Raw genomic sequence first — 27,192 nt, forward strand, 5'->3', positions numbered from 1 at the left:
GGAGGATGGAACCCAGGGGCAGATGGGCAGCCTACTATGGATGACAGGGAGTGAAGGAGGAGCAAGTTCAGAGGCAGGAACCCCATGAAGCAGGGCCAGAGCAGGCCAGTGACTGCTGTCTTTCCCCCTGGCAGGCAGCTTGCAATGGGGCAAGTTGCAATGGGGCAATCGGGCAGGGCGGATGCTCCTTGGTCCTCCACTGGCCTTTGCAGATGGCCCCGAGCCTTGCCTAAAACCGAGCTTCTGGTGGAAAGTCTCTCATCCACAACCCGCCCACATTGGTGGCCTTGGCTCCTTGGTACCTGTGTCTATGCGTTTGTGAAATGGTTGAGTGACAGCGTGCAGGTCTTTGAGGTCTGATCCTGCTTGCTGTCTCACTCTACGCTGAGATGTGTTGTTGTACTCCAGGGGCCTAATGAGCCAGGAGCTCTGCCGTTGCGCAACCTCATCCCAAAGACTTCCTCTCACATCCAGATTGTAAGGTGCGCGGCTCAGAAGAAAAAGGACCAGGATTAACATTTTGTGACAGGAACCTTCTGACATGAAGGTAGAGTTCGGAGTGCCAGGGTAGCTGAGCCTTGCCCTGCAGTCAGATCTCAGCTCCACAGAACTTCCTGGCTGGGATGCCCCTCAGGCTGGGTGAGGGAGGGAGGTGTCAAGTACTCAGGTCTGTAAGCTGTGTGCAGGGGCAGTGGGACAGGTGGCGGTCAGCTGTCCTGGGTCCTGGTTTCAATCTCCACCCCTTTACAGCTCCCAGGAGTGGTTCCTAAGATGGGAAGCTGGCAACCCCCTCACTGTGAAGCAGGGTATGGGTCTCGGAGGTCCAGGGAGATGTACCAGGCTGCATGGCGGCTGCTCAGTTAGAGCCTCTTGCTTTGTTTGCCAGCTGCTGCGCTGTTGTGGAAGCTGGCAGAGCCAAGATGGAGTCCGTCTCCAACACAAGCGGACGCCAGAAGCAGTGCAGGGAGGGCTTTAGGCACTACGAGCTCTACTTCCTGGTCTGGCATCCTCACCTACCTCAGTATTGTCCTTTAGGCCAGAGACTGTGGAGTCAGACCATCCATGTGGGCCCCTCACTCCCTGAATACCCCCCACCCTGGTTACCAGGCCCCAGAGCTCCCTAGCAGCACCTCAAAACTTTCAGATTGTCTTGCTAATAGTGGTAAATCTCTCTGATTGTCATTTAGATGGCCGTGGTTCCACTCCCGTGGTTCCTAAGAGGCCACAGCACAGATGGTGGCTCCTGCTTGGTTTTCCTGTCCTGACATCTCCAGCTCCTGCTGCCGGAAATGGAGAAGGTACTTTCACTGATTTATCAACCAGTCTGAGGTCATCCGAGGTCAGTGGAGGTCACCAAGACTCACAGGTCAAACAACTGGAGCCTAATGAGGTCAGAATCCTACTGCCCGGGGCTCATCATGAGGTCAACGGGAGAGCGACGCTGGACTGGGGACACAGTACTGCCGGTGATGGTAAGTGACCGCTCTGCAAGTGTTGTGGTCCTAGCTGTCCAGGTCTCCAGAAGGAAACCCGTTCTGGCGGTCATGGGCACCTGGCCCCTGGAGGCCCGGGAGTGGCGGAGCAATGCGCTTGTTCTAATTCCCATCAGAGCTCAGTGGTGTTCGGGAGCAGAGGACAGCATGGCGGGTGCAGTGGCAGGCAGCTAGAAAATTGAAAGACTAGCTGTGAAGTGCAGTGGCCCCGCTTTCCGTCCATTTCCTCTCTAGCAACTTCCCAGGAAATGGACGGTGGTTGCCTCCGACACTGGGATGATGGATGGCCGCCACACACGCCTGCCCAGGAAAGCGCCCAGCGTCAACGGTGAGGTTGGGAGGTGGCCAGGGGTGGAGTAGGATGTGCAAAAGCAGGCAGGCCTGCAGCTAGGGCCAGGATGGTGCGGTGTGGGGTAGACCCTGCTCGGCTCTCCCAACCCTACTCAGCCTCAACTTCCCTAATCAGCACAGGTGCCTGAGCGTGTGACCCTGCACACAGGTGTCGTGAGCCCCGGCAGAGGCTGCTGCACAGAGGGGTGTAGGTTCAGATAGCATTCCCTGTCGCCCGCTGGAAGAGAGCTGGAGCACAGCCCAGGGCCTACCCCAACTGAGATTTCCACCTTAAGGTGTGAGGAGCCCTCTGCGGCCGAGTCCCGCCGCCCCCTCCACCCCAGTGACAAATACTAATGTCTAAATCAGCAGCCCGCCCGGCCGGCCCGCCGCCTGCTCATGTTCTTTGCTGAAATGTCACCTGTTCCTATCTAACGATTTGCATAATGCAAAGCTTCTCACTCGTAAAATACAGATTAAGAGGGGAAGCCAGAGTCATTCCGGAACCAGGGAGCCATTTCAAAGGAACGGGGGAGGCACCATGCTCTTAACCCTGTCCCTGCCAGCCTACTGTTTGGGGTGAGCTGGCTCTGCCTACAAGGCACAGTAGCAGGGACTGCCCAGGTCCCAAGAAAGGCTTGGCAGGTGGGGACTTTGAGGACTTCCAGGGCCCAGGAGCTGTCTCACCACATGCTGCCAGCTTTCCCCTCAGCCTAGCGGGAGGTCCCCAAAGAGAAAAATGGTAAGGACAGCCCCCATCCCCAACCCGGGCAGCTCTCTGGCAGCTCCTCCCTGGGGGCGGGGTGGAGGGTCCATGGCTGTGGTAGCAACCTGAGGCTTCACAGGCTTCTTCACCCCATCTAAAAATTGGTTCAGTCTGTGGTCTTAGCATTGGTGGAACCAATGTCCCAGGGGAGGCTGTTGGGAAGACTAAGGTATTCTCAGAATTTATCCAGAGTTGGGACAGGATCAGGACAGGAGATATCCCTGCTGTTTAGAGGCTCCTCGGTAGAGGAGGTGAGCCGCCAGGTCCTGCTTCCTCCCTTCTGAAACCTAGTCTGACATACCATCCCGGCGGGCGATCTATTGCAGGTTAGGCATCCATCCACAAGCCAGATGGACCCTCCTCAGGTCTGCGGACCTCCTATCTAGGGAGCACCTTCACCAGGATTCGTGCCCAAGGCTGGGCTGGGACAGGATATATGCAAAGGTTACACACAGGCCTGTTCAAGCTTGGTGCTCTTGAAAGTGGAGCCATAGGAGGCATCTAGAACAAGGCGGTCTTGTTCTGTTTCCTTTCTGTTGCTTTGATAAAAATACCGACCCAAAGCAACTTGGGAGTGAGGGGAAGTTGCTGGAGAAGAAACGAAGGAGAAGAAAGGCAAGACCCCCACTCTTCATAGTTAGTCTTTCTACTTGCTACAGGTTTATTTCAGCTTGCAGGTTACAGCTCACTGAGGGAAGCCAAGGCAGAAATCTGGAGACAGATCTGAAGCAGACCACCGAGGAGTGCTGCTTCCTGGCTTGCTCTCCATGACTAGCTCAGCCTGCCTTCTTCTGTAACCCAGGACCGCCTGACCGGAGGTGGCATTGCCCACAGTGGTTTGGGTCCTCCCACATCAGCCATTAACCAACATGCCTGCAGGCCCATCTGAAGCCTTCCCAGGTTGACTGTAATTTATGCTGAGTTCATCCTTCTACTGGAGACTCCCACCTGAATACTGCCTCTAGCCTGGAGACTCCTTCATCTGGTGACCTCCACACCTGGGGACCCCCATTCCTGGAGATTCCCTTATCTGGAGACCCCCTCCTGGGGACATCTTTCCCACTTGAGTCTCCCCATTTATCTGCTCCCCCTCTCGGAGACTCCCACACTTGGAGCCCCACCTCTGGTCAGTCTTCCTGTCCTCCAGTTTGCCTGCACTCCTGTCCTTGAGGAGCCGGTGCATCCGCCAATGGGTCGCACTCCCCTTTGCTCTCACGTCTCTGAAGGGCCCCTAGCCCCAGTGCAGTTCCTCCTCTGCTGTTCTATGTGCAGCAGCAGCAGCAGCAGCAGCAGCAGCAGCAGCAGCAGCAGGCAGCACTAGCTCTTCCCAGCCGCCATTGCAGACGCGATGCTGGGCACTGCGTTCCTGTCATCTCACAGAATCCCTCCCAGGTTGGTGTTTGTGACACCCACATTTTACAGAAAGGGCAGCTGAGGGGCTGGAGAGATGGCTCAGTGGTTAAGAGCACTGCCTGCTCTTCCAAAGGTCCTGAGTTCAATTCCCAGCAGCCACATGGTGGCTCACAACCATCTGTAATGAGGTCTGGTGCCCTCTTCTGGCCTGCAGCCATACATACAGACAGAATATTGTATACATAATAAATAAATAAATAAATAAATAAATAAATGTTTTAAAAAAAAGAAGAAAGGGCAGCTGAGGAAGGACTAGTTGTTCAGGGTATAGACTGGCAGTCTGGACAGTGGATTCTCCCTGTGTGAGGAAGAAGGTGCAAAAGCCCTCTTCTTTTCCTCCCTTAGGGATGGTTGGCAGAACCTGTGGGAACATATAGCCAGTGCCCCTGCACCCAGAGGGTAGCCTGCCTCTCTCTGCAGTTCTGGGCAATTTAAGTGCCTCCTCTTCTTGGGAGATCTACGACAGAAAGCATCTGATGTCCAGACAGCAGCCCAGCACACCTTTGTACTCTCCAGACTCTCTGCTTTTACAGATATTTCTCTGCTGTAGGCGAGCCTGCCCCACTGGTCCACCTCTGCATTCTAGCTTCCTTAGCAGATGCTCCACCCTAAACAGATGCTCCTCTTGTAGCAGAGTGCTCCTGTAACTGATGCTCTACCCATAGCAGAGTGCCCCTGTAATTGATGTTCCATCCTTAACAGATGCTCCTCCCGTAGCAGAGTGCTCCTTAACAGATGCTCCTCCCATAGCAGAGTGCTCCTTAGCAGATGCTCCCCTCTTAGCTGGTACTCCTCCCATAGCAGAGTGCTCCTTAACAGATGCTCAACCATTAGCGAGTGCTCCTCCTGTAGTAGAGTGCTCCTCCCAGGAAAGTTACTCTTCCCCTATAGATGGGTCTTTCTCCACTCAGATAACCCTGGGGCAGAGGGAACCTGAATTCTTTCTTTCTTCAGTTGCTCTTCCATTTCTCCAGGTCCTTCTGTTGCTCCGCAGTGGAGAATGGGTTGCAATACTTTCTGTTCCTTAGGAAGCTCTTGCTCTTTGGGGTCTGGTAGCTCACACCTTTAATCCCATCTGGAAAACTGAGATAGCAGGCTTGCTGTGAGCTTCAGGCCAGCCTTGGCTTCAGAACAAGACCCTGTGTCAAAACAAAAAACAAATGTATCCACTCTGCCTCCCATCTGTTTCTTTTCCTTCTGGTGGCAGGCAGGGCTTTCCCAGTGGAGGACACTTGTGGCTGAGGAGCTATTAACTCGATTAAAGACACCCTGGTTGAAGAGGGCTGGTTAGTTGTCAAGAGACTTGAGTCTCTCCAGCCACAGAGTCATAGCCACTGCTGTCCCCTCCCCTGAGCAATGGCCCACTGTGAGCTGGTACCTCTTATACTCTCAGGGGTAGGCAATATTTTCCATGCTGTCCTTCCTTGCCCACAGCCAGGGACTAAAGGTCTGGACCCCCAGTACTGCACCCTATGGTCAGGGCTCCTTGTCCTGATCTCTCTGTGACCTCTCTTGGGGGCCAGTGGATTGCAGATCTGTTTGTGTGTGTGGGGGCATATCCCAGCATGAGCATCTGAGGATAGTGTTTGAGTGGGGGTTAAGGACACTGCCTGGGGTCTGAGAAGCCACAGGCAACTTCTGGCCTGCCTGCCTTGCTTCTGTTGGTGCTGAGTGCAGCACCCCACAGGAACAGGCCCAACTAGCCAGATCAGCCAGGGCCTGTGGTCACTAGCTGTGCCACAGTGCCCAAAGTAGGCATTCTGAGGCTCCAGCCTGCTCCCAGATTTATACCCAGAGGCTCAAGACAGGGACGACGGTCTAGAGAGCAGCTGAAGGTAGTCCCAGCCTGTCGGGAGTTGTGACTCCATTTCTGTCACTCACAGCATGCGGGGGAGTTAGGTGCCTCACCTGGTGTAGTAGAGGATCCTTGAAGGCTTGACTCAGAAAAGAATTTCAGAACAAGTCAGTATGTAGCCAAGCTGGAGCTCATTAAAAGATTATTAATACAGAATTTAAGCATAGAATTTAGACATGAGGGTTGAGAGAAAGAGAGGTTCTTGGGGCAGGGGAACAAGAAACACCAGCAGGCATGAGTGTGTGCATATCGGTGAGGGGATTGAAGTTAGCCGTCTTAGTGTTAGCCATACATATGATGTTGGGGTCTCACGTTATGTCTCACATGGAGGCAAAGAAAGTCCTCTCTTCTCTTGTTTTGATAAATGAGGTTATAGGGCGGCTCCAGAGGTGCCTTAGTTGGTATTGCACTAGGCTTTAAGACTTTGCTGTAAATAGGATTTCTGCGGAGGTTTCTAGAAAACTCTAGGCTTACAGTTGGGAAGGGAGAAAGATCTTAAGCAAATATTAGCTTCTGTGCTGTTTTTCCTTCCTTCCTCCCCACCCCCCCTTTTCCGAGGCAGGCTTTCTTTGTGAGACCCACCTGTGGTTTCACCAGCTCACTTCCCGCATCTGTTTCATTGGTGATGCTGCCCTTGATCCCCAGAAGTTTTGCTCCTTTGCCCCAGTCCTTGTCCTCGGCCGTGAACTGACCTCTGGCTGGTGTCCCGCACAGTGTGAGGACCTTGGTTGCTGTGGAGTAGTCTGCAGGAGGTGTTTCTCTCCCCAGGGTTGTCTCCAGAAACCCCAGATCTATTCTCCCCAAGTTCTAGGTAGGGGTACCTGGAGCCGGTGCAGAAGGCACAGGGCTTGTTCATGGCTGCTGTGGTCTTCTACTTGGTCTGGTGGTGGCCTCGTGGGCAGCCTGGAGGTGGTGCTCGGGAAGGGCCAAGCCTGCCAGCCATCCCTCCAGCTGCTGATAAAGCCAAGCTAATGGCTTTTCGCTAATGAGAAACACTGACTGATGATGACAAATCACAAGGGGCAGCAGGCTAAGCGGTGACACGGGTGCCCCTCACCACTAGGAGGGGCCAGCGTCCCACTCCCCAGCCTGCGATGGGGCCCCAGGCAGGTGGGTGCAGTGTGGCCCTGTGGTCTGCACGTCCCCTCACTCGCCCGCAGCACCCAACATCTTCTATCCGCTCGTTGCCCACCCCAGGGCTGCCCAACCCTCTCCCCAGCGGGTGTGGGTGGCTTGGCCTGAGGCTGAAGGCTAGGAACTAAGGCTGCCCAGACCTTGGGAGAAACAGGGGAAGGAGGATAGAGTCCTTGTCTCTAGTGCCCACTTCAGCCAGGAGCACGGATGGGTTGACAACTGACAGCTTCCTAGGGCCCTGCTCACCATGTGAGGCCCTCCTAGCTAGAGCAGACACAGTTGTCTCTGCCCAGCTCGTGAAGCTCATGCATCTTTGTTGAGCCTATACTGCATATATGTAAGCCTGTCCTGAGACCTAGGGTATAGCCAGAGGCAGAGGGCCCTGGGTAGTTGGTTCAGATACTGCCCTGGCTATGGCCCTTGTCCCTCAGTATTCTGCCTAGTCACTATTACATCATGGGCCCTCCTCTGCTGGGAAGCCTAGATGTCCTGGCAGCTCCCTTCTGGCCAAGCCCCAGGCCAGCTTTCTAGAACCTTCCACTCTACTGGCCGCTTCCTTGACTCCTGCCTTCCTCTGGCATCTCCCGCTATTCCTGGGTCAGTCTTAGCTCGGATATTATGAGATCTGCTTTGGGAACCCAAGGATGCGGGGTGACGTCACTTAGAGGGCTGAGGGTTGGAGGGTGAGGAGACAGGATGGAACTTGCTGGGAGGAACATCTTCTCTGGGGCCGCCCCTGTCATCCATTACTGCTAATTACGCCGGGCTGGCGGAGGCCACACCTCGTGTCCCAAGCCTGGGTCAGGTGGGCGCTCTGTCCTTATTGTCCTCTCCCAGGGATGTCCGTGGCCAGTGGGAAGGGCCTGGGGTCTCCCTATCGTCCTGGAGCAGCAGCCAGACGTCGTGGACGCCCCGTGATAGATGGAGCATGGAAATTAGTTCCAGAGTTTAACTGATAACGGGAGCCAGCGACACTCGGTTATGGCAGCCTTAATTGATGAGCTCGTTAAGCCCATTATTAGAGAAATTGATTTCAAATAGGCACTTAGAGCGGGAGGCAGGCGGGGAGGGAGCATCGGAGGCAAAGGAAGTCGCGAAAATACATAATGAGGCAAGTAATTTTATAGGTTTGTTTAATGAAAAGCCGAGACAGCGCACTTGCGGCCGTGTGGGTTTTAAACACTCATTTTATGTACTAATAAAACTCCCGGTGGAGGATCCGATCCCGAGGCCCAACCCCACTGGCTTCTGTACTGCCCTAATTAATTAATTAACCCAGGCAAGGCGATCAATGAGTTAGTCACGCGGAATCGACACTCCAGGATGTGTTCGTGGGGTTCTTGGCCGTTCATCCTCGGCCATCTCGGGGCCCCGTTCCTCACTGACCTGGAGCTTCTAATACCAGGATAGATGTATAGCAGCCATGACAATGTCAGTAGCAGCCGCAGTGAGGCCCCGGCCTGTGAGGAGTACTGGGAGCTACCACACCAGGCTAGAGGGGGGCCCCTTATAGCCCCTAGGGAAGGTAGGCACAGCTATGTGACCCCCAATCTGTGATCCAGCGCCTCTGGTAGTTGAGACAGCCTTGATTCTGACCTGACCACATGTTCCAAATCTATCCTCGGGACCATGTGGAGCCAGCCTGGAGGATCCTCAGCACAGACACCAGATGAAAGAAAACAGCTATTTTTACACATGTGGATGCACAGTCAGAACAGGTGTGTCGTCTCACATACAGAATCCCACGTGTGCACATGGAGTAGACATGCTCTGAGACATTGGTGTGGAAGTAGAGACTCCTACACGGATTCACAGGAACAGCCTGGACCGTCTCGTCTTTTCTGAAGCATGCCTATTGTGGCCTTGGGGTCAGTGGTTCCAACTCCACTATGGCTGTCCCTCTCACTCCTCTCCCCTTCTCCGGTCTCTGGACCTCTCCAGGCCCCTCCGTTCGTCTTTAGCTTTCTCTGCATGTGCTGACCATTCCCACTTTCCCAGGTATGCTCCCCTGAACCCCAGACTAGTCACCCACAGACCTCTCTACTCTTCTTAGACACCCACAGGCTTCCCATGTCCAACATAGCTGACGACCCGCCCCCCCCCCCCCCGCAGCAGGGCTTTACCCCTGAACCGCAGTCACTCTCCCCTCCCCCCTGGGAACTACGCTTTCTCTCTTGCCTCTTCATTCCACAGCAATTCAGTGCCAAAGATGTGTCCCAAGAGGCCCATTCCTGGCTTTCCTTGCTGGCCTTCCCTCCTACCCAGCAGTTAGTCACACTTTTGTGATGATTTCTGTCCTATCGCTGACCATGGTCCATAGTAGGGCCTTTGAGGTCTGACCTTAGGTCAGAGGTCTGACCCTTGGCATCAGTGACCTCCTGACCCATTCCTCCTCTTGGTTTTTGTTTCATTGCCTTTTCCCAGAATAGCGCAATAGCTCCCCGTGGCCCCATGGTGACCTGCACTGCACTGTGGCCCCTCCCCTCTGCTTCATCCCTTCCAGAGCAATCACCATCGCCCAAGGTGCAGCTGTCCCATGCTAAGCTGTTCCTGTTCTCATAGGGAGGGACATGTCTGTTTTCAGAGAAACAGGCTCTGGGCAGCGTTCAGTGGTGGCAGGATCTGTGTGGTTCACCACGTTTATACAGGTCAAGTCACATAACTCTATCTACAGCAATGCCACCCGCAACTACGCAACAGATTTACATTTCAAAGTTACTAAGAAAATGAAAACATCATCCTGGATGGAGCTGGAAGGCTGGGAGCAGGTGAGGCCCCCAGCCAGGCGGGCAGAGGCTGGGAGCAGGCGAGGCCCCCAGCCAGGCGGGCAGAGGCTGGCTGTACGCGGGCAAACGTTTGTGGTGGCCAGGTAAGCAACTGCACAGAGTGAAAATGGTTTGGGGATGTGAATTTACTTCTGGAGGGACGAAGAAGAAGGAGGCGGCACGAAGGGAGTCAGGGCTGAAACAGCAAGGAGGAGTGGGTCCAAGGTGCTGCCCCTCTGGGCTGTTGGCCTTTCCGTTGGCTGAGACCCACTCAGAGGCAGAGTTGGGACACTTAAGGGTGGGACTTAAGGCTCAGGGTAGCAGAGTCGCAGCCCATCTCTCCTATATTGTCCTTGCCCTGCTCAGGCTGGACTTCAGGTAACAAACCTTGAGTGGCTCCTGAGAAAGATGCTCAGGAGACTGGGCCCCCACCTGCCCCTCTTCCAGGACAAAAGAACAAAGCACCATCATCATGTTGTATGTAGGAGCTAGGAACAAACAGCCAAAGCAGGAAACCCCTTGTGATATGGGTTGTGGCTTCCAGATGCCTTTTGTGACCATACCCATCATGACCCCCATGGTCTGTGTTGCTCTGCCCTCAGGCCGCACTTCCACTGTGGCGTAGTCCTCTGAGGAGGACCAGGGAACACTTGGCAGCTCAGCCACTGCTGGGTCCAAGCGTACTTGGAAAGCTACCCCCAGTGGCTCGAGTGGAAATGTGGACCTCCACTTTCTTTCTTCTGTGTGTGGGACGCTGATTATGATTATGGATCAGACCCAGGGAGCGGGGTCCATATGTGGCCTTGTGCTAGGAAGGCCAGCTTGGGGCACTGGCACACGAAGGTCTGTCTTCTCTGACAGACGCGTCCTGGACGCTTGAGGACTGGGGCCCAGGTTTTCCATAGTCACCCCATCTTCTCCATGCCTCCCAGCCTCAGGACCTGCCACACTTCCTACCCCAAATGGCCAAAGATGACTAGGGTGGTAATCGGAAAACCTAGTTCCAATCTGATTGACCTTCAGCCCCATCTGCCCTCAGTTTATAGGGGAAAGAGAAGGCTGTAAGGCCACAACAAGCCTAGCTTCCAACATAACAATGCTCTGCATCCTCATTTTGGTCCCCTGTGTAAATGCTACTGGGATTTAAAACATATGCCAACTTAAAAAGTCGGATTGCTGGGATGGCTCAGTGGGCAAGAGCCCTTGCTCTTGAGTGTGAGGACCTGAGGGGTTTTTTGGTTGTTTGTTTACCACATTGATTTATTTATTTACTTGTTTATTTATTTTATGTCCCAGCTACAATTTCCCCTCCCTCCTCTCCTCCAGTCCCTCCCACCCCCCTTCATCTCCACCCCCCCTCCGCCCCCAGTCCTCTCCCCTTCTGCTCAGGAAAGAGCAGGTCTCTCATGAGTATCAATAAAATATGTCAAGTTTCAGTGAGGATAAAAACTTCCTCATGTATTAAGGCTGGGCAAAGTGACCCAGTATGAAAAATAGGGTCCCAAAAGCCAATAAAAGAGTTGGAGACAGCCCATTTCCACTGTTAGGAGTCCCACAAGAGGACCAACCTACACGATTGTAACATGTGTCAAGGGCCTAGGTCAGTCCCATGCAGGCTCTCTGTTTGTCAGTTCAGTCTCTGAGCCCCTATGAGCCAAGGTTAGTTGATTCTGTGAGTTTTCTTGTGGTGTCCTTGACCCTTCTGGCTCCTCCAATCCTTCCTCCCCATCTCCTACAGAAGTCCTCCAGTGCCTAATGTTTGGCTGTGAGTCTGCATCTGTTTCCATCTAGTGATGAAGCCTCTCTGATGACAGTTTGGGTAGACACCAATATGGTCACAGGAGACGGCCACTTCAGGCTCCATATCCCCGATTGCTAGGAGTCTTAGCCGGGGTCATCCTTGTAGATTCCTGAGAAATTCCCTTGCATCAGGTTTTTTCCTGACCCTGAAATGCCCCCCCTTTCCAGTAATCTCTTTCAGTACTCTGCCGCCATCACCACCCCAACCTACTGCTCCTGTTCCCATCCCCACCTGCCCACAGTCCACTCTTGAACTCTCTTCTATTCCCCCTTCCTAGGGAGATCTGGGCATCCCCCCATGAACCCTCCTTGTTACCCATTCTCTCTGGTCTGTGAATTGTAGCATAGTTATCCTTTGTTTTACAGCTAATGTCCACTACGAGTGAGTACATGCCATGTTTGTCTTTCTTGGTCTGGGTTACCTCACTCAGGATGATTTTTTTCTAGTTCCATCCATTTGCCCTTGAATTTCCTGATGTCCTTGTTTTTAACAGCTGACTAATACTCCATTGTGTAAATGTACCACATTTTCTTTATCCATTCTTCAGTTGAGGGACATATAGGTTGTTTCCAAGTTCTGGCTGTTATTAATAAAAGTGTCCTTGTGGTATGATCGAGCATCCTTTGGGTGTATGCCCAAGAGTGGTATTGCTGGGTCTTGAGGTAGGTTGATTCCCAGTTTTCTGAGGAACCACCACACTGACTTCCAAAGTGGTTGTACAAGTTTACACTCCCACCTGCGATGGAGGAGTGTTCCCCTTGCTCCACATCCTCTCCAGCATGAGCTGTCACTTGTGTTTTATTTTAGCCATTCTGACAGGTGTAAGGTAGAATCTCAGAGTTGTTTTGATTTGCATTTCCCTGATGGCTTAGGATGTTGAACAATTCTGTAAGTGTTTCTCGGCCATTTAGGATTTTTCTGTTGAGAATTCTCTGTTTACATCTGTATCCCATTTTTAATTGGACTATTTGGTTTGTTGATATCTAGTTTCTTAAATTCTTTATACATTTTGGAAATCAGCTTTCTGTGAGATGTGGGGCTGGTGAAGATCTTTTCCCGTTCTGTAGGCTGCTGATTTGTCCTGTTGACAGGGACCTGAGTTTTAATCCCAAGCACCCATGTAAAAAGCTGCGCATGGCTGCACCCGTGGAAACAGTAGGATGATCCCTAGAACTCACTGGTCAGCTGACCTAGCTGAAGGGATGAACTTCTGGCTCAATGAGAGACTCTGTCTCAAGGCAATAAAATGTTGGGTGATTAGCGAAAGACGCCTAATTTTGGCCTCTGTGCTAATGTAATGACTGTCCTCCAGTGGATTTCTCTGTAGGGCTCTGCCCTCTTTTCAGACACTTGTGGAACAGAAGACAGTGTGTCTCTCATAATCCCTCACCGAGCCCCTAGCCCTCCATATACCAGGACTTCCCTCAGCAATGTAGGGTGCCTTTCTGCCCCAGGCCACCAGGTCCTTCTCTGGCCCACATCCTACAGAGCCCCAGCCCATGCACACTGAGGTGACCTGGACTCAGCACCTTAAAGGCCACACTGCCCTATACTCCCGCCCCTTGCTTGTATCTAACCTCAGAACCTCCTTAACTCATTGAATTGAACATACACCCCCAGATCCTCTAACTTGTGTCCCCGCTACTTCTGTTGGAGGTGTTGTGGTGTTCTAAGCTCCCAGCCACGTTCCCAATACGGAGCAATCGTCACACACGGCCTCTAGACGTAGATCTCTGTGGAGAGGGGTGAGACGGCCTCTCTGACGTTAGGATTTGGATCTTAAGTGGCCCCACAGGTCCATCTGTTAAAGGTTGGTTCCCAGCCTGTGGCACTGCTGGGAATTGTCGGGAGCCACTTGAGAGCTGGAGCCTCTTGGGAAGAAATTAGGTCATTGCTGAATGTTCTTTAAGGGGCTGTTGGGACCCCAGCGCCTCTTCTCTCTTTTTTCTTCTTACCTCTTCTGAGGTAAACAGACACTCCTTCCTGGTGCTCCTGTCGTAATGTATTCTGCTGCTCCCCGCTTCAGCTCAGACCAACGGGGCCAAGCACCCATGGCCTGAAACGTCTTCAACCATGTGCGAAAACAGACTTTTGAAGTACGTTACTTTGGGTGTCTTTTGTGGTGACAGAAAGCTGACGCCGGGCCAAGACCCAAGCTCCTGCCCAATCAGCCCACCTCCCTTGCACCTACCCCTGCAGGCAGCTCTCCTCTGGCCCATAGCTCAGGTGCTCCGTACACTCTCCATCCTTGTCCAGGCCCAACCAACTGCAGATAATCCCTGCTCATCAACCACACGGAAGCACTCTTTAAATCCTTCTGTCCGTTTACCCAGCTGCCCACTAAACCTCAAACGTGCCCACTCTCTGCCGATCCACTTGCCAGTCTTTTCGTCCTTCTGTCTACCCACTACCCAGATACCCATTCACCTATTTTCATGCTAATTTATCCTCTCCATCCCTCCTCCTAACCATTCATCCTTGCATCTTTCTAACCATTTAAATACCCATGCACCACGCGTTATTCATCCATGCATCTAGCTACCTGTGCATCTATGCATGCACCCATCCATTCAACCATCTAAACATCTGTGAACCCATCTATCTGAATTAACTGTCTAAACATCTGTGCATCCATATAATATAATAGCAAATGTATAGCTGTACGTCTGCTTATCTATCCATCCATCCACCTAGTTAACCAGTCATGTATCATCCAGCTATGTGCCACCCATCCAGGCATCCATCCATCCATCTAAATATCTAAGCATCTATTCATCTAATCATCCATGTACCCAGTCAACCAGCCATGTACCATCCATCTATCCATCCATCCGTCCGTCTAAATATCTAAGGATTCATTCATCTAGCCACTCATCCACTAATCCATTCATCTAAATATCCAGCTACTCATCCATGTATTTGGCCATACATTCACTTATCTATTCATACTTCTACTTACCTCTATACTGGCTCATCTGTCTATCCATCCATCCATCTACCATATAGACATCCATCTATTCACTCATTCACAATCCATTTATTTATCAGTCTTTCTGTCTACCCATGAATCCACCTACCCGCCAACTGTCCATCCATCCATATACCATGCTACTTACCGTCTACCGACTCATCCATCCATCCATCCATCCATCCATCCATCCCTTGAACCACTTGTGGGAGTTGGCTTTCAGTCAGTGTGAGTCACTGTAGCAAACACTGGAGGCAATCAACTTATAAAAAGAGTAGGATCATTTTAACTCACAGTTTTGGAAGTCTTAGTTCATGATCAGTTAGTGCTGCTGCCTTGGGCCTGCAGCTGCATGCTGAGGGATGGATTTGGAGCAAAACTGCTTACTTTATATTTGTGGACTGAAAAAGAGAAAGGGACCAAGTCCTTTCAAAGGAACCCCCTCAGCAAACTGAAGACTTTCCATCAAGTCCCACCACTTAGAGGGTATATCAAACTGGAGACCAAACCTTTAACATAGGGGCCTTTGGGAGAACATTCTAGATCCAAACTCCAGCACTACCCTTCTGCCACCTGTCCACCTATCAACCCCGACCCTGCAGCTGAACCAGCCCGCCCTCTTATCTACCCACTATCACCAACAGTTTGCAGTTTCTTTTCCCCGGGCGCAGGGTCTGCCCAGGGAAAGCTAGCTGTTTGCCATGGCCACATGTGGTCCCATCCTTGCTACGCTGCAAGCTCAGGATGGACAGGAGTTGCTGAGACTTCCGGGCAGTGTCCACCAGACACACAGCTGGCTTGTTAGTGGAATGAACGAGGGGAGAGCTCGATTTGTAAACACTGGTCAATATGAATTAGCGCCATCAGGATGGATTTGGGACTAAATTGGACAATCACACTGGCTGCACCCAGAGTCCAGCAACAATAGGCAAATTAGGTCGTCATTAAATTATCATGGAGGAAAACTGCACGATCGGCAGCCACGCTGGTAGAAAGATGACAGTTATTTACAAAAACCCTGCTGTTTGCAAATCTGTACAAAATTAGTTGTTCCAAGAGGAGGTTTATGGCGCTATCTGCACATTATCTCCGCCCGAGATCCTCAGCCCTGCATATTAACTAATGTCTGTGGTTTAATTGGAAATAGAACAGGCCAAATTGTAAATCGCTCTTCTGCCATCTGTCTCTGTCTCCACGCTTGTCCTCAGGAGAGGAGGACATAGAATACGCAGATGGATGGCCGGACAGGCTTTCTCTCTCAGCAGAGCCTCGACCTACCCTCGCTTACCGCATTTCCTCATCCTGTCCAGAGCCACAGTGCTGGACCACAGCAGCTTGTCCTGGTGCCATCACAAGTGCCATGCGAACTGGCTGTAAGTGGGCAATGGGCAGTGGGTGCTCACGGACTGGCAGGCTTTTTACAAATGAGGAGGCTTCCTAGGTCCTCTTCACGGGGCCTGACCACTAAAGAGAGCAGAGAGTGAGTAGGAAGAAATGGTGACCATGGGGCTGGCGCCAGGTCACTCTGAGCCCTGCGTTAGCTGGACTGGGACTGAGCAGGAGAGTCCTGGAAGTGTCCAGGCAACTCCAGTAGCCACAGAAGTCCGAGGAGCACCAGGCGGGGTGCAGTCTTTGGTTCTGGGTTGCAGTTCTGAGTGGGTGCGCTTCACACTGCCTACGACCAGGTTTGTGGTTGTGGGCTCGGTTCAAACCAGATCTTTGAGTAGTTAATACTTAAGCTGGGGTGGGTGTCGGGCTGTGCTGTGGTCACTGGGCACTTTTTAAAAACCTGATTTATTTATTTATTTTTTTTGGCTGTGTTATGTGTTGTGTGTGCATGGGAGTGGAGATGCAGCCACAGCTCAGGTACAGGGCAGCCAGGGCTCAAGGGACAGTTGCGTCATTCCTGCTCCTGACAGCTGCCGCCACCAGCTTGCTGCTTTCTGGACTTGCAGGGGAGCGACAGACCCTGCTCCCACTTGCCACCCTCTGGTGCCAGGGTTTCCTGAGGAGTCTCAAGATGTGTGCTTCCCACTGGCTGGGCCTTCCCCGAGTCAGGAACTCGGACAGGGATGTTTCTTTCTTCCCGTCATCCAGGGTGATTCATTCAAAGCTAGCTCTGTGTGTGGTTTCCGCTGAGTTCCCTGGGCAAGCCCACAGCTAACCCCCTAACCCCGTTTGCAGCCTGAAGGGCAGCTGTGAGAGCCTTGGAGGAGAATCCCATCCTGAGACACGTGAAAGGATTGATGGGCACGGTGACTCTCTCGTCTCTGACCTGAGCCAGCTTAGCCTCCTGTGCCAGCGGCTTGCGCTGCCACCTGTTCTGCAAGTGGAGGCTTTCCCTGGGCCCCCGCCCAACAAAACCACTTCCTCTTGCTAAAAAGCGAGATATTTTTTTCCCTACTATTTGTGCAGCTTTTAATCCATAGGAAGTCAATTTTCCACTCATATATTAGTTTATTTTATATTTTCAAATTGATTCGACTATACATTGATTTCCTGTTGTGGGCATTGTGTCCTGAGCGCGGATTACGCGTTTAGAAGAAGCGGATACTCACGGCTCATAAAGGTTCTTCCGTGCTGGAGAGCTCTTATCTTGAAAAGGGAGAGTCCAATTTTATTGAAACAGCTAAAATCCCACTTAATTGAATTTTTTCCCTCTAAGATGTACAAGCTTAGAGACTTTTGCTTTCCAATTCAACTCAGGCTCTGCGGTGTTTAAATTTCCGAACCTATAAAGACCTTTATGAAAAAGACCGTAGGAATATTGTGTTTCTGAGCCAGCTCGGACGGCTGGGGCTGGCGGAGGGGGAGTTCCAACCCACTGTGGAACATCTTGTGACCGTGCGCCTTTCACGCCTATTTTCTGCACCCGGCTTAACACCCTGCCTAGCTCCTAACAATGCTGCACCTCGAGAGGCCAGGCATAAGCAGACCCTTGTCTGGTCTCCTCCATTGAGCCAGCAAGAAGCCTTCAGACCTTCACTTCAATGACTGTAGAGGGACGCTTGGCCCATTAGCTCTGTAGGGAGCTCAGCAAGCCTCATTCCCATCTCAGTGTGGGCGGCCATTCAGTCCATCCCTTTGGGAGCCACTGGACTGCTAAGGCTGAGCTGGGCTTTGATTATGGTCTCTGGCTTCCAGTCCTTACCTTGCTCCAACTCAGTCTCTTGCTGGGAGGACAAGGCCAAGCCCTTCAGAATTGCAGACCAAGCCCTTTGAAGGGGGCGTCTGCACCAAGTCCTGCTGCAGGCCACGCTGTGCCCAGGCTGGGATGACTATGTGTGTCTCAGTTCTAGGTGGGACCTTCATTGCACCTGACTGGACTTGGGCCTCTAGATGCCAGCTGAGGTCAGGGTGTGGGCTATCCTCTGATAAGGCACCTAGATACAGGGACACTTTGGAATCAGATGTGCTATTGGAGTACCAGGTCCCCCTAATATAGACACTCTCTGCTGGGGGCACCAGGAAGGAAAGAGCCTTCTGCTGGGGTGAGTCTAGGGACTCTGTCTGGCATTGTTAGGTCATACTTTCCAGTTGGCTAGCTCCTAGGTCCTGCAACCATGCCCAGCATGGTCACCTGTGGTCGCACATGCCACTCAGGGCTCAGGGGTCCCTATCCTGTCCCCTGTTCACCTGGCTTCACACACCTTCCTTCAAGGCCTAATTCCCATCCTGGGTCATGACATCCCTTCCCACCCTCTTCTGACTCCAGGCTCTTCGATGAGTCCACCTAACCTGGGGCCTGAGCACCTTGGCCTGGGCGTGCCTGGTAGGGCCTGGACTAAGGGAAGGGTTCTCTGGCTTTGAAGTATATTTTAACTTTTCTCCTGAGGTTTCCTGTCCTGTCCCACACTCCAATCCTAAACACATTGGGGCAGGTAGTGGCTTTAAGGGTGGTCCCATTATTTGGGACAGGTGAGAGTTCACCCCCGTCCCACCTCTGGGGTTACCCTTCTGCCCTTCTGCCCACCAGTTTGGTGGTGGTCCTAAGACCACCAGATCTGTGGGCAGCAATGGCCCCGGTGCCTGGCCCTGCTCCTCCTATCCGTCTTCAGAGGCCATCTGGCTGTCAGCCGTGTCCTGGATGGGTTGGGCAATGGTGCTCTGTGACCAAGGTCTCCACCTGGGAACTCAGGGCAAGCTCCTGTCCCTAGCCGGCCTGATGGGCTGTCTGATGCCTCTTCACACACAGCTGCCCAGATGCAGCTTAATGTACTCTAGCTGGAGATGCTCTGTCTGTGTCTGCCAAGTGGCTAATGGTGAGAAGCAGAGGGCAAGCCAAGGGTCCAAGGCCCTGTGTCCATCCCACTCCTTAGCATCCACATCACTTCCTCAGCTCGCGGGAGCTTCCAGAGAGAGCTTAAGATTCCACAGGGCTTGTGGCAGAAGGAAGCAGGAGGGAGCAGCTTGTCCCTGTGAGGTGTCCCTCTGCTTCTGTTTCTGAGTTGTCAGGGATTTGGAAGGGGAGTTCCTCACACTCTGTAGAGTCCTTTCTGCAGTAGGGTCCTATTGTCTGCTCACCTGTTCGCCCAGCGGGTACTTCCAAAACAGCTGCTGTGTTTTCTTTCAAAGTGTCTGCTGCTGCAGAGTTGTGGGGGCGCAGAGTGGCTCCTCCCAGGGTTGGAGGAACTAGAGGAGAGCTAGTCAGCTCAGCATTCGATAGGCAGGTTGGTGCCATCTCTAGGGGATCTGGGCTTGACGTGCATTGCCCAGCTCATCCACCTCAAGGCTCCAAACCTGGAGAGTGTGGGGCAGAGAGGTCCCTGAAGAACAGGCCTCTCCATCCTGTTGAGGGACTCCATCGGGAAAGGGTCTACAGGGGAGGGTCCTGTTTAAGGGTCAGCCTCTGTCTAGCCCCATGCCTGGTGAGCTCTCAGAGGGCACCAGATGGGCAGGGTTGAGCGGTCAGGCAGGGTCTCTGAAGATCTTGGGACAGTGTGTGGGTCCTGAATCAACTCCTCTTGCCTTTTACCACTACCCAGAATCTGGAACATAAGAGAGAGAGAGAGAGAGAGAGAGAGAGAGAGAGAGAGAGAGAGAGAGAGAGAGAGAGAGAGAGAATATGAGGAGAGCCCAAATTTGCTTCTAGCTTGATGCAAACCCCGGTACCCAATGAGATTTTGGTGATACACCTACCAGTGGCTGATACCTAGGACCCTTTGGTTTCTATAGTAATGGAAGTCCCAGCCTGACTAAAAGCACCTGGTGTGTCTCCCAGATAACCCTTTTGTAGCCCCTGACTCCTGGGTCTCTGGGAGTACCTCACTAGGCTGGGATCGATCATGAGGACCCTGTGCTGGGAAGCTTGTATCTGGCTTGGGTATGAAAGTGGGTGCTCCCCTAAAAGGAGTAAGCTGCCACAGGGATTGGGGCTTAGCCTCCTAGGGGTTCCAAGGATGGCAAGAGTCCATGGAGCCCCTGCCCCGCCTTTACCCCTCTGCCTGGATCCTCTCCCTTCCTGTGTCCGACAAGCCAGCACTGCCCACGGTCACAGCACATTTTAATAGTGGAATGTAATTCCCGGGCAGCAGAAAAATGAAAGTGAGAAGTCTGTGAATTATTACAAGTGCACTCGGTCTCCCGGCTGAGCAGCAGCCCCGGGCTGGAAAGCACTTTTTTCTCGTGGTTAAGTTAGCGTGGAAGATGAAATAGTCACAGAAACGCACTGGCCACTCGAACCTGTTATTGCTAGCTGTGTGTCTCCTATAAATACTCTTCTGATTTAGAAGCTCGCTCTACTTTATAAATGAAAAAACCAGAAATGCCTTCAGAGTCAACTTTTTGGAGCCTGAGATGTCCTTGTGACCATGAAGTCCAGTCTCGTGGGGAGGGAGCCGAGGAGTTCCTTCTGTGGGTCAAGGGCTGAAGTTTGGATTTGGGGATAAGACCAACTGTCAGTGTGTGTCTGGCCCTGATGAGGCTCCCAGGATGCAGAGCGTTGTGCAGCGCCTGCGAGCTGAGGATGCTCATGGCGGCGAGCTCCCGCGAGCTGGACTAGCTCACGGAGGTGACAGTGTTCACCAGTGTGTCTCCTGTCCTGATGGAGTCGATGCCCTCCACCAGCTTAAAAATGTTATTTTTAGAGGCCGGAGTTGGATCCCCTGGAGCTGGAGTTGTGCCCTACCAGACACAGGTTTCTGCAAGAACAGGACATGAGTCCTCGCGACACCCCCTTTCCAGTTTAAGTCCCCACCCTACCTCAGCTGGCCACAGGGTCTGTCCTGAGAAGAGGGTAGAGCAATTGCAGCCCCCCAGATCTGTTTAGATGCAGGAGATGTCTCTTTGATGGCAGCAGGCAGTGCCCGGTTTGGTTGGGATATTATTCTCTTGAGTAAACTGGGCTGCACTCTGAAGCCAGTAGACTGTCAAACACAGCACCAGGAGCAGCTGGATTCCCAGTGGGCACTGTGGCCACCCAGGAGTCGTAACTGGTGGTGTCTGGACTGTTGGGCCACCAGCCCCTCCTGAACAGTTTTTTTGGGAACATTAAGGGCTCATGGAAAACATGTTTTGGGTTAAAGGGGAAACGGAGTGGGAAGAAAAGCCCTCTCGTCCGATTCACTTGGTGTTCTGAGTCATTCAGGGAAGCCGGGTTCCTTAATGACAGCCCGCTCTGGGTGATGAACCAGAAAGCACCAGTTATCAGGCCGGGCCAGTAATGTCTCCAGCTGCAGGCACTGCTTCTCCCAGGGGACGTGAGAGAGCAGTGTTTGTACATCATTCAGAGGCCTGTAGAGCTATATCCGGGCAAGGTGGCTTCGGAGACAGCTTTACCAAAGTGGGGCTGACCTTTGCCCAGCGTGTCTTGGGCGGGAGTCTACAGCTGCCCTGCCAGAGGGCTGGGCTCTGCTGCTCCATGAATCCCAGGTCCGCTCTCTTGCTTATTAAACAGACCACATACACAGCAGTGGAAGTGTGGATTTGGCCTCAAGGCTGGTCAGGGGAACAAGGTTTCCTGCATTGGGAAGGGGCATAAAGAACATAAGACCCAGGCTACTACCTCCAGCTGTGTAGGCAATGGCAGGAAGGACACAGCTCCATGGCACTTCAGGCAGGCGAGTCCTTCCCCCCAATGTGAAGACAAACCACATTGTGGCATACTTTCTACCTGAGGCTCTCTCCACACACAGAGCCAGCCTGAGGAACTCTGGAGGTCAAGTTCAAAGGGCTCTGCACCTGGCTTCCCTCCAGCTGATTCCTGCCTTGGTGACTTCATGTATACCCGCGTCCAAACTCTCTCTTTCTGTGAATACACCACTTAGATTTTATGAGGACCCACTTTAATGACCCTATTTTAACTTGATCATCCACATCAGACCTCATTTCCAAACAAGATCCCTCCCATGTCCTTGGGGTGACATTTTAATTTTCATTCTTCAAGACAGGGTCTTACTATGTATCCTTTCTAACTCAGGGCCTCTGTGGCTGGAATGCCAGGGTTATAGGTGTGCACCAACACAAAATTTTATTTTCAAAATATTAAAAAGCTTTTCCACTCTCAACTAGAAAAGTGTATAAAACCTTCCTGTGTGTTTCCCGCCACTTCCTTTGGCATTGAGACATCGGCACTGTTAACATCACGTGAACTTGTACATGTTTTCTTTAACGTCCTTCCGCTCGGATCCCCGGGCTACGCGGCTGCCTCCAGGCTGGCACAGTCCTCCTCTCTCAACTGTAATGACTTTGGCCAATGTGAAGGGTCTGGAAGGTTCCTTAGCCACGGGTAAGTGTGAGCTGGAGGTGGACGCCCACAGGATGGAGGCTTGTCCACTGGTATATCGTGGGCAAGAGGTGTCATGTCTGTGACTTCAGCTCTGCCTTCACCCACAATGCCACTGTCTAGGTGTCCAGGCCTTAGGAACTCAGCAGGGTCCCAGGGTGCCGAGGGTTAGCTAGGACAGTGGGACAGGGTGTCAGCTCTGCCCACGAAGACTGTGGAGCCCATGGAGAGTCTTCAGGCTTTGCTGACTGCCGTTCTTGGCAGCTTACAGCACCTGCTATCCCAGCCCCACATGGGCAGCAGGAATGAGGGGATGGCCAGTTTTTCCGACTTGTGAGTGGACAGGTGGGAATGGGTGCAGGTGCGGAGGCAGACAGGCTCATGTCACCCCACACTCAGGGGTCCTGCCTCTGGTTGGACCTGCCATGCCTCGTGGAGCAGCTCTGACTAACTTTCTATTGCAGAAGTAGTATTCCCACGTCAAGCACAACCCTGAGGCCTCAGGGATCCTGTCCTAGGATGTCTACCACTGCAGTGAACACCCTGACCAAGAGGAATGGGGAGGGGAGGGTCACAACTCTCAAGTCACTCCATCCCTGAGGGAAGTCAGGGCAGGAACTCATGGCAGGAACCTAAACTACAGCAGAGACCATGAGAATGCCGCTTACTGGCTTACTCCCTGTAGCTTGCTCAGCCTGCTTTCTTACTCAGGCACTCAGGACCGCCTACCTAGGAGTGGCACCACTGACAATGGGCTAGGACCACCGACTTCAATCATCAGTAAAGAAAATGCCCTATAGGCTAATCTGGTGGAGACATTTTCTCATCCGAAGTTACCTCTTCCCGAATGACCCTAGCTTGTGTCAATCGACATAAAACTAGCCAGCACAAAGCCCGTCTGGACAAAGCCTACCTTCCCTAACCCAACCAGAAGCCCAGATCTGTACCTGTCAGGGCTGAACCCCAGGACCTGGCATGACTTTGCTCCTGGGTTCATGGCCCTCAGCCCTCAGCCAGTAGGTTAGACCACCAGACCCTAGGACAGAACTTATACTTTGGAAGTCAGTGTATCCTGCTGGCCAGAGATGGGCCTCACCTGTCTTAGGTGTTCATTGGAGCACCTTCCCCATGAGGGTCCCACTGTCTTAGGGTTTTTTTTTTTTTTTGCTGCAACTCTTAATAAGAAAGCATTTAATTGGGGTGACTTGCTTATAGTTTCAGAGGTCCAGTCCATTATCATCATGGCGGGGAACATGGCAGTGTACTGGCAGACGTGCTGGAACTCAGAGTGTTACATCTTACAGGCAACAGGAAGTCAACTGACTGTCTCACTGAGGGAAGCTTCAGCAAAAGATACCTCAAAGCCCGTCCCCACAGTGAAACACTTCCTTTGGAGGCCATCTTCTTTCAAACCACCACACCCATGGTATGACTGAAAGCCACATGAGACATCTCTCTTCACTTTGACAATTCACTGGCTTGCATGTGTGTAGGATGCGACAGGTCTGAAGCCTGTGGTAAGCTGGTTGGTGGAGACTCCCTGCTGGTGACTGGCTGGAGGGTTTCAGGCCTGTCTCGGTCACTTCAGAGCCCCTGTTGACACTGTAGCTCTGGGGTCAGCCAGGGAGTGGATCTGAGCTACAATGAACCTCCCTCCCAGTGCCCTGGGATGAGCTGTCCTGACTGTTGGACCCGATGAGCCCTGGACAATGGGGAGGGATAGCTGCCACTCCTCCCACCCATCCACAGCCTCTTCTATTCACGGGAAGCTGTCAAGAGGGGCATGATGGCCTTCAAAAGCCAGGGAGAAATTAGAGTGGGAAACTGGTGGTCATATTACTGCACGTGTGGGTCCCCTGCCCTTCCTCCCCCCTCCCCCCGCAGCATCCACATAGACTGCAGATAATACGGGTAGATAACAAAATGTCTGTCTATTCAATGAAGTAGTACACAGCCCTCCCAAAGAAAAGACATGCCACCACACGGGTAATCCTAGAGGCTGTCACACGTAAGTAAGCCAAGCACAGAGGGCCATGTGTAACACGCCTTTACTGATATGTGAGCAGGGGTTGTGGGTGTAGATGGGGCTGTGGGTGGGCTGAAGCATAGTTACATTTGACAGTGCTTGCCGAACTGGTGTGTGTTAAATGTCACGGAAAGTTAAAGCTAAAATGGTTAATTTTAGGTTGCGTGAATTTCACCTCAATTAGAAGAGTGAAATAAAATAAACCCAACCGTTGCTAGGGGGAAGTGAGGAGACCGAGGGGAAGGGGGCATATAGAGGTCGTGTGCGGGTGCTGTCCTCTCTGGTCCTGTGGGTTTGCAGCAAGGTGCAGATCAGAGCAGTGGCTCTTCTAAGGGTTGTTCTGGGCTCAGGGTCTCAGACAAAGGCCAGGCTGCCTTGCAGAGCAAGGTAACACACTGCTGGGGACAAGGGGAGGGGAGAGGGTGGCCAGGGGCAATGCCTGGGCCTGGTTCCCTTCTGTGGAAGCGTGGAAGCGTGGAAGCGGGTCACTGTTATCGTCCTTGCTTGCGAGATGTCCCTGTGGCATAGCAGCAAGTTGATGACAAAGGACTCTCAGGCCTGCTAAGTGTGACTAGGGATCCCACAGCAGTGCAAAGAATCCCGGGATTCTCCAGGGTTGCTGGCAACCATTCTCCTCCAGCACTGGGCAGGGTGAGAACGAGTGAATAAGTGAATGAATGAATGGGCAGAGAGCAGGTCTGGCCCTCCAAGGCCTTGGTGACAAGGGGCAGCACAGGTGGGTGGGTCAGCAGGTGGCTGTGTAAGGCACCATGGCTTTCCAGGGCTCCAAGCCCCGCCTGATGCCCGCCCTCTTTGGGGAAAAGCCTGTTAGGATAATGGCCCTGCACTGAAGCCTTCCTGGGCCCCTCGCGGCATGGCCCTCCCCAGGGCCCGCCACTGGCCGACACCAAGTAATGGAGCTCTGACGGGGAATAACTCCAGGCTGAGCTAATCGAAGCTGAAAAGGTGGAATCAGCGTGCGTCCCACCCTTTCGCCGGCTTCATCAATCCAGCTAACTGGGTTTGAGCTCCCGCCCGAGCTGTGTTCTGCAAAGGGAAATTAATGTGTAGGACATCTGAGGCCTGGCGGCTGGGCAGCAGTGAGCGCTTAGGCAGGGTGGCCTCTGAGGCCGCTGCGCCCACTGTCCCGTGGTCTGGGGAGGGTAGTCAGTTCCCCTCCCCGCTGCCAATTCAATTACCAGTAGAGCCGATGCATATTCAGCCGGACACCGGGGTGGGAGGGAGGACCCCAGACAAAGGGATCTGTATTTACCCAATAATAAGTTCCATTTGGAGCAGGTTTGAAAACAATTCCCCGGCACGTTTGTCCCTGTCACATCATATTATTCACAAATGAAGTTCACAAAGTATCAATTCAATTTCAATGAGGCCCGGCTTGCAGGGCTCGCTGACTTTAGCCCATCCCCGCTGGGGGGGCCCGTGGGTGCGCGGCAGTCAGAGGTAATCAAAGGCAGGCGCTACGGTAACACTTTCCATTTCACCCCCTTTGTGCACATCTGTTCCTGGATAATCCCATTTTCTACACTTCCAAATCATTGAAGATGGCGGGAGGCCGGCTAGCCTCCAGAGTGCAGCGCCCACCACCCCCCATCCCCGGGGCCGAGGCAGGGCCCTCATGGCAGTGTCCCAGACCCAACCTCCTGCTATGCGATCCCGGCCCAGCTCTGAGTAGGCCTCCTCTGCCAGCCCCTCACAGCAGGTTCCTGGGCAGCTGGGGGACTCCAAGGAGATTGCTGGTCCACCAGTGCCATCCTGGTACCCCACCCCTCTTCACCTAGACGCTGTCACCACTGTCACTGACACTCCTTGTCCCCTTTAGGGTTCCTTCCTTTCTAGACAAAGGGGAGAAGGGGTGGATGTTCCTCAGACTTGTGGGTCAGCCTAGGCCCCAGTAACTCCATCTTGAGCCTCCTAGCCCCTCCAGAGACTTGGAAGAGATCCTAGAAAGGACTGGGCTGTGGGTAGGGTGGGGGTGGTTCTCTGAGACTTGGCCCTTTTCCATGCAGGATAGTCTGTCCCTGTGTCTAGCCTCATCTTTGCTCAGCACCCGCTCCCCGCCTCCCTGCCTCCCTGACTTCATCCCAGCTGCTTGCAGTCACTGGGTTTGTATGTTCCCACACAGGGCCTGTCTCCTGCAAAACATCTCAGCAGCCAAGAGCACATGCACACTGCCACCTATGACTCTGGGCTCACAGCCTCGACTCAAGGGAGAATCCAAGCAAATCAGAGACAGTTTGCCTTAGCCCTCTGGCTGCTTCATTGTGTCAGGACCTGATGTGAACTGGCCACTCACCACACCATTCTGGGCCTCAGTTTCCCCATTGGTAAAGTGAAGATAGGAATTCTCCTAGTGTGTTTAGGCTGTTCTGAGCTGTTGTGGCAGAAATAGCCCATGGTTCAAAAGTAAAAGAATTTACCAGACTAGACTGGGCATGGTGGTGCACACCTTTAATCCTAGTAACTCAGGAGGCAGAGACAGAAAGAGCTCTGTGAGTTCAAGGCCACCCTGACCTACAGAGCAGGTTCCAGGCCCGCCCAAGTTGGTTTTTTTTTTTTTTTACTGTTTGTCTCTGTGAGTCAAAACTCTTTTTATTTATTTATTTATTAAAGATTTCTGTCTCTTCCCCACCGCCGCCTCCCATTTCCCTCCCCTTCCCCCAATCAAGTCCCCCCTCCCTCGTCAGCCCAAAGAGCAATCAGGGTTCCCTGCCCTGTGGGAAGTCCAAGGACCCACCCACCTCCATCCAGGTCTAGTAAGGTGAGCATCCACGAAACTGCCTAGGCTCCCACAAAGCCAATACGTGCAGTAGGATCAAAAACCCATTGCCATTGTTCTTGAGTTCTCAGTAGTCCTCATTGTCTGCTATGTTCAGCAAGACCGGTTTTATCCCAGGCTT

General features: G+C 52.7%; 1 protein-coding gene across 1 annotated transcript in view; it reads left to right on the forward strand.

Annotated features, from left to right (window-relative positions):
• The first annotated feature begins 1,199 nt into the window (after window positions 1-1,199).
• Window positions 1,200-27,192, forward strand: part of LOC126500985 (uncharacterized) — a 40,590-nt gene continuing 14,597 nt past the window's right edge. The window contains exon 1 of the mRNA XM_050141366.1: window positions 1,200-1,472. Coding sequence (XP_049997323.1) covers window positions 1,386-1,472 — 87 coding nt within the window. The 5' untranslated portion in view covers window positions 1,200-1,385. The remainder of the gene's footprint in view (window positions 1,473-27,192) is intronic.

This window comes from Alexandromys fortis, unplaced genomic scaffold (genome assembly GCF_014885135.2).
Source record: "Alexandromys fortis isolate MF-2015 unplaced genomic scaffold, M_Fortis_MF-2015_v1.1 scaffold_7, whole genome shotgun sequence".
Taxonomy (NCBI): Eukaryota; Metazoa; Chordata; class Mammalia; order Rodentia; family Cricetidae; genus Alexandromys; species Alexandromys fortis.